We start from the raw sequence: 7662 nt of genomic DNA, 5'->3' as shown, positions 1-7662 counted from the left end.
GCTACAATCGAAAGGTTTAGATCAAAGCATATTCATGTGTTAGAATGGCCTAGTCAAAGTTCAGACCTAAATCCAATTGAGAATCTGTGGCAAGACTTGAAAATTGCTGTTCAGAAGCTCTCCATCCAATCTGACAAAGCTTCAGCTATTTTGCAAAGACAAATGGGCAAAAATTCACTCTCTGGATGTGCAAAGCTTGTAGAGACATCCCCAAAAAGACTTGCAACTGTAATTGAAGCGACAGGTGTTTCCACAAAGTATTGCCTCGGGGGGCTGAATACAAATGCACGTCACACTTTAAAAAAATGTAAAAACATTTATAATTTTCCTTCCACTTCTCAATTATGTGCTACTTTGTGTTGGTCTATCACATAAAATCCCAATAAAATATTTGTTTTTGGTTGTAATATGACAAAATGAAGAAAAAGTCAAGGGGTATGAATACTTTTCAAGGCACTGTAGGGGAGTCACATCCATTGTCAAATTCTAATCTTTATCATTATAAATATTATTCAATAAAATTATTATAACATGAGAATACTACCGTTTCTCAAAACTCATTTAATGATCAACAGCGCACGTGTGAGAACATAATTATAAAATACAATAAACCTCAGAACCAAAGTTTGTCGAATACTGAGATCTGTTGTGTCAACAGCAGCAACTGCAAAACAGACCCAGGCAGTCAGTAAAAAAACTGGGGCATGCGTCCTGGGTGACTTTTGTTTTATTGTGCCACTAAACATTTATTTGCAGTACACATGCACAATTGTGCTGTCTCTATTAGGAGCCCAGTCATGATTAACATAGGTGTGTCCACTGTGCTTGGAAAAGGTTAAACATAGACAGAATGAAAACTGATCCTTTTCACCTCCTCCCCTGCTTTTCTAAACCAGTCCAACCAGTTCCTACTTCCCTTTCTCAATCCATTAGCCTTGTTGTCTTGCATTAACTCACCAACCTATGCAGCACCTAGTTTGAGTATTCTGTGACAGTACTGATGGCTGCAAATGGTTTAGACCGTTGTCGGCTTGCACTCCTTTTTGCTATTTTAATGGACTTGATTGGGTTGGCCTCTCTACTTGTTGGGATCTTTGCAGAGCTACAGCTGAATGGCCAGGATTTTGGTGATTTGTTGATTTACACAGGAGCAATCATTGTTTTCTTGAGTTTAATAGGCTGGATCTTCTGGTACACAGGCAATATTGAAATATCAATGGAGGAACTACAGCAAGACTACATGATCAAAGATGGGACACTTGCTCGTCTGGCACGTAAAATCTCTCGTCACATTTCTCACCGTGATGTTAGCCATGGAACAAGAAGATGGAGGAATGATGGACAGCTTCGATCAGAAAAGCCAGACACACTACAGTTATCTAGACCGAAGGTCCCAAAACAGGATCTGTTGACAGAAGGAACTGAGCCATGACAAGTAAGTTGGAGATTTACATAAAAGAAAAAGGATACTTGAAAAATATGGCGTATTTAAGATCTGTATAGATGTGCTGTTTATCAGGCAACATGGAGCAGTGCCAGGTAGCAAGTCTGCCTGATGTTCACATCCATAGTGCATACTTAGTAGGGTTCATGCAGATGTAGGAAGACTACACAAGCATACATATGTGGCCCTTGTATGACTGCTTCCACTTTTTCGAGTTGACACATGCCCAATGTCTGAACTAGTACAACTTGGAGAGTGCCATTGGTTGTCAAAGCTATTACTGATTGGGCCAGGTGCTTGGATTAGGTTAGATGGCCAACTCTGCACACATAATATATGAATACCCACAGACCTAAGAACAATTTTTCCACAAACATGCATAATTGTTGTGTGATCATTGCCTGGGCATACATATTTATGCACTGTTCAAACACCTCTGGTGAGTAGCTGGGAAAAATCCATCCTTACTGAATGATAGTTCTCATCAGATTAATCAACACATATATTTGGTGCAGAGCCCATAGATATATGATCAGTTTTCAATCAAGCAATTTCAGCCAGTTCAGTTGAGGACTATTTTGTGTGTCTGTGCTTTGAGAAATACATATATTTACAATTGCTGTTGGCTGTTATTAAAGACGCATACACTTGAGCTGACTTCTGTGTGTCCTAAAATGAATATTACAATTTCTAAAAGCTGCATGTTGCTTATTCAAACTTTAATTTTTCTATGTATCACAGATGATAGAAAGTAAAAGTATGGGTATTTAGTCATATTATTTTATATTATAGATTACAATATTACTAAAAATATTGCAACATTATCAATAATATGCATAACCCCAAGTGACCAGTCATTAATTAAATTTTATTTGTATCACTAAATTAAAATTGTTTTTAGGAAACTTTCAAGAAGAAAAGTTGCTAAATTGTGAAAATTCGAACTACCTATGTGTCTCCGGCTTCAATATTTTCAAAAGCATATCTATTAAAAAAAAATGTCAATCATTGCAACTTACCAGTTCTTAGATGAGGTGGCTGCATTCATTTTGTTTTATAACCTTTTTGCCCATTATTTTCACCTGGTTATCCTGCCAGTAACACGCTTTTCATCCTATGGTGACTGTGCCCACTCACCATACTGTATGTATGTATGTTATCAGCCTAGCACAGAACTACAGAACACACCCAATCTCTTCTCCACAACATAGTATGGGTCTGTAATTTGTATTTTAAAATGGCGGGAACATTATAATTATGTGAAATAAGAATTGAGGCGTTACTCCCATATAGGTATACAATGATCAGCCATAACATGATGAACACTGACAAGTGTATAACATTTATCTCATTACAATGGCATCTGAAAGTAGGTGGGATATATTAGGCTGCAAGTGAACATGTTGTTCCTGATGTTGATATTTTGAAAGCAGAAGAAATGGGCAAGCTTAAGTATTTGAGCAACTTTGGCAAGGGCCAAATTGTAATGACTAGACAACCAGGTCAGAACAACTACAAAACTGCAGCTCTTGTGAAATGTTCCCGGACTGCAGTGGTCAAGTCCTACTATGTGGTCCAAGGAAGGAAAACCAGCGACAATATCATAGGTGGCCAAGGTTCATTAATGCATACGGGGAGGGAAGGCTGGCCCCTGTAGTCTGATCCAATAGAAGAGTTACTGTATCTCAAATTGTTAAAAAAAGAAAAAAAGTTAATGCTGGTTCCAATAGAAATGTATCAGTACACACAGTGCATCACAGTTTGTTGAGTATAGTGCTATATATAGTATAGTGTATGCATACAAGTATAGTATAGTGCTGCATACAAGCAGACCAGTAAGGGTGTCCATGCTTACCTGTGCCCATAGGCCAAAGTGCTTACAATGAGCACATAGGCATCAAAACTAGACCACAGAGCAATGGAAAAATTATGGCTTAGTGTGATGAATTCAAGAATGGTTTGAGGTGTCGACTTGGCCTCCAGATTCTTCAGATCTCATTCCAATCAAGCATCTGTTGGATGTGCTGGGAAAACAAGTCAGATCCAAGGAGGCCCCACCTCACAACTTACAGAACTTCTAGGATCTGCTACTGATGGCTTAGTGGCAGATACCACAGCATAGCTTCAGAGGCCAAGTGCAGTCCATTCTGAATGGTGTATATGCAATGGCAACATTGGCTTTTGTTCATTGAAAAGTTATGTATTTGTATGTTTCTTCAAGGAGGATTGCTAATGAATGAATGTATAAACACTCCTCTTTAGGTCACCCCCATCTCTAGGACTAAGTCCGTCCAAATGAAACATTAAAGAGGCATCCCTATGACTGCAATCTCTATGTGCACTGTCATATCAAATAAAGGACATTATACAAAGTGACTTCACCATTGTCTGACACTTCCATGGTTTGATAGACAACATGGGAGCAAATAACAGAAGTTCATTGCTAAAGCTGAAATACCCTTTAAAGCGGTTCTCCACCTTAAAGTGGAATTTCCGCTTATCTGATGCCTCCCCCCTCCAGTGCCACAATCGGCACCTTTCAGGGGGGAGGGGGGTGCAGTTACCTGGATAATCCAGGTATCTTCACCCACTTCCGGGACAGACCGCCGCAGACTGCCGCAGATGCCCCACCCCCCCCCGTTGTGTTCTGGGAAACACAGTTCCCAGGACACAGCGGGGACCAACAGAGACGCGCAGCGCGACTCGTGCATGCGCAGTAGGGAACCGGGCAGTGAAGCCGCAACGCTTCACTTCCCGATTCCCTGACAGAAGATGGCGGCGGGGACAGCAGAGAGACGAGCGATCACTCGTCATCTGCCGCCGACATCGCTGGACCCTGGGACAGGTAAGTGTCCATTTATTAAAAGACAGCAGCTGCAATATTTGTAGCTGCTGGCTTTTAATATTTTTTTTAAGGTGCAGAACCGCTTTAACCACTTCCCGACCAGCGCACGACGATGTACGTCGACAGAATGGCACGGGCAGGCATATTGGCGTACAGGTATGTCCAATATTCAATGCCGCCCTGCCATCGGGAGCGCGCCGGCGGCGGCACGCTCCCGCGCTGGTCGGGGCCCCCGTGAGTCCGGTCACGGGACCCGCGGACTTGATCGCCGCGGGCATCCCCGCGATCGTCTCACGGAGCGGCCGAATGGAGGAAATGCTGTGTAAACAACATTTCTCCATTCTGCCTAGCAACTAGTGACGCTGATCTCTGCTCCATGTGATTGGAGCAGAGATCAGTGTTCACTAAATGAAAGCCCAACCCCCCCACAGTTAGTAACACCCCCCTAGGAACACTTAACCCCTACACTGCCACCCACTGGTTAACCCTTTCACTGCCAGTGTCATTTACACAGGAATCACTGCATTTATATAGCAGTGATTACTGTATAAATGACAATGGTCCCAAAAATGTGTCAAAAATGTCCGATGGGTCCCCCACAATGTCGCAGTCACAATAAAAATCACTGATCGCCGTCATTACTAGTAAAAAAAAAAAAAAAAAAAAAAAATTATTAATAAAAATGCTATAAAACTATCCCTATTTTGTAAACGCTATAACTTTTGCGCAAACCAATCAATAATCGCTTATTGCGATTTTTTTTAACCAAAAATATGTAGAAGAATACGTATCGGCCTAAACTGAGGGAAAAAATGTTTTTTTATATATTTTTGGGGGGTATTTATTATAACAAAAAGTAAAAAATAATGCGTTTTTTTCAAAATTGTCGCTCTATTTTTGGTTATAGCGCAAAAAATAAAAACCGCAGGGGTGATCAAATACCACCAAAAGAAAGCTCTATTTGTGGGAAAAAAAGGACGTCAATTTTGTTTGGGAGCCATGTCGCACGACCGCGCAATTGTCAGTTAAAGCGACGCAGTGCCGAATTGCAAAAAGTGGTCTGGTCTTTGACCAGCAAAATGGTCCGGTCTGCAAGTGGTTAAGTTACTAACCTGGAATACAGTGAGAAATTTTATCTGTATATTTTCCTAGATCTGGGTGAAACATGTTAGAGGGTTGGGTCTCTGGCGGGGGAATTTGATGTGCACTGTTATTAGGGGTGCAACGGATCAAAAAACTCACGTATCGGATCGTTCCTCGGATCAGAGTCACGGATCGGATAATTTTTCGATCAGCAAATAATAATTGAATTTGCAAAAACCTGTGAAAATTCCACCACCATATAGTCCCCACTGTAATAGCCACAATCTCCCCAATGTAATATACATCTCCCCCACTGTAATATCCACGTCATCTCCCCCAATGTAATATTGGCTGAGCATGGATGAGTATTGGCAGGGTATTGCAGAGTATTGGTGGGGTACAGTAGAGTATTGGCAGGGTATTGGAAAGGTACTGCAGAGTATTGGCAGTGTATTGGCAGTGTATTGGCAGGGTATTGGCAGGGTATTGCAGAGTATTAGCAGGGTATTGCAGAGTATTGGCAGGGTACTGTAGAGTATTGACAGGGTACTGTAGAGTATTGGCAGGGTACTGTAGAGTATTGGTAGGGTACTGCAGAGTATTGGCAGGGTACTGCAGAGTATTGGCAGGGTATTGGCAGGGTACTGGCAGGGTATTGCAGAGTATGGAGGGATGGCTGTGACTGCAATTGTCACAGAGCATTTCTGTGGGCACTACAGATGCAGCCCACAGCGCTGCTGCCATCCGATTTCTCCCCTCCACTGTATAGATTTGTACAGAGAGGGGAGAAAGGAGCCGGCGTCCTCATGACGCCAGTTTGTTTTCAATCCATCATTTGACAGAGCAATCACATTGTAAAGGCCGACAGGTGCACCAAGATGGCCGCCGCCCCGGAACTAGGCCGAAGCCGCGGCCTTTCCTAAGGCTGAGACCGCGGAGCACGGCGTGTGCCGATCCGAGCGGGGTGACCCGTTCGGATCATGGAGCGGTGCCGATCCGTTGCACCCCTAACTGTCATAATAACCAGTTCAACACTGAACACTTTTACCCCCTTCCTGCCCATGCCAATTTTCAGCTTTCAGCGCTGTCACACTTTGAATAACAATTACACGGTCATGCAACATGAATATGACATTTTTATATTTTTTTCACACAAATAGAGCTTTTTTTTCGGTGGTATTTAATCAAAATAAGCGAAAAAAATACAAATTTTCTTCGTTTCTGTTCTGCAAATAAATAATATTTCTTCATAAAGTTGGGACAAAATTTATACTGCTAAATTTCTTTGGTGAAAATAACCCAAATGTAGGTGTATATTATTTAGTCTGTAGGTTAGTTAAAGTGGGAGTAAACCCGCTAAATTTTTTATTTTTTTTCAGACCTGTAAGGGAAAAGGCATAATGAGCTAGTATCCACCGCATACTAGCTCATTATGAAATACTTACCTTAGAATGAGGCCCCGACATCTCACCTGATGCACGCCGAGGGAGCTGACATGTTCCCTCGGCGTGTCTTCCAGATATCGTGGCTCCGGCGCTGTGAGTGGCCAGAGCAGTGATATCATCACTCCCGCGCATGCACGCGGGAGATTTATTTCCGGCAGGGTCCGGCGTCTGCCGGGCTTCCAGCCGAGAATCCCCTGTGCGCATGCGCTGTTGCAGTCAGCGACTCATTGCGAGGGGAATATCTCCTAAACCATACAGGTTTAGGAGATATTTTTTTTTACCTACAGGTAAGCCTTATTATAGGTTTACCTGTAGGTAAAAGTAAAAAAAAAGACTATACAACCGCTTTAAAGAGTCCACAAACCATGGTATATTTATATATGAAAATTGATCAATCCTGATGTATCGAGACACAAATCTAACTTTCTGAGGCCCAAAAATTCACAGTCCAATGTATTTAGTAAGAGGCATGCTGAGTTTTTTGAATTCATAATTTTTTTTTGTCACAATGTTTTGGAAAATTAAGAAATAAAAAACGAACAAACATTTTTTTACAATGTTTTACATAGTGTCACCAGTGCAGTACAGCATTATCATAGGACTGGTGTGGTGGTGATCAGGGACACTGACTGGTGACAGTTTATAAAGAAAAATGTTATTTTTTTAAATGTCTTTTTTTTTTTTTTAACACACTATGATTGCTTATAATTGTGCATTTTACAGTTACAGTGGAAGCAGTGGAAAGACAAGCAACTTTTTTTTTTAATTCTGTATTTCTGAGACTCTCCAATGCACCCCCCCCCCCCCCACCTCTGGCCACATGCGGTATTGTATGTAATAGAAGT

The 7662-nt window shown here is 41.7% G+C and overlaps 1 protein-coding gene across 1 annotated transcript in view; it reads left to right on the top strand.

Annotated features, from left to right (window-relative positions):
- Positions 1-911: 911 nt before the first annotated feature.
- The window catches only part of TMEM238 (transmembrane protein 238), a 33601-nt gene continuing 26850 nt past the window's right edge, over positions 912-7662 (top strand). The window contains exon 1 of the mRNA XM_077457283.1: positions 912-1435. Coding sequence (XP_077313409.1) covers positions 1001-1432 — 432 coding nt within the window. The 5' untranslated portion in view covers positions 912-1000 and the 3' untranslated portion in view covers positions 1433-1435. The remainder of the gene's footprint in view (positions 1436-7662) is intronic.

The sequence above is a fragment of the Lithobates pipiens genome, unplaced genomic scaffold, assembly GCF_037356315.1.
Source record: "Lithobates pipiens isolate NorthernLeopardFrog02 unplaced genomic scaffold, aLitPip1_a1.2 Scaffold_27, whole genome shotgun sequence".
NCBI classification, from domain to species: Eukaryota; Metazoa; Chordata; class Amphibia; order Anura; family Ranidae; genus Lithobates; species Lithobates pipiens.
The sequence above is the reverse complement of the archived record's forward strand: the minus strand, read 5'-3'. Positions and strand labels throughout refer to the sequence as shown.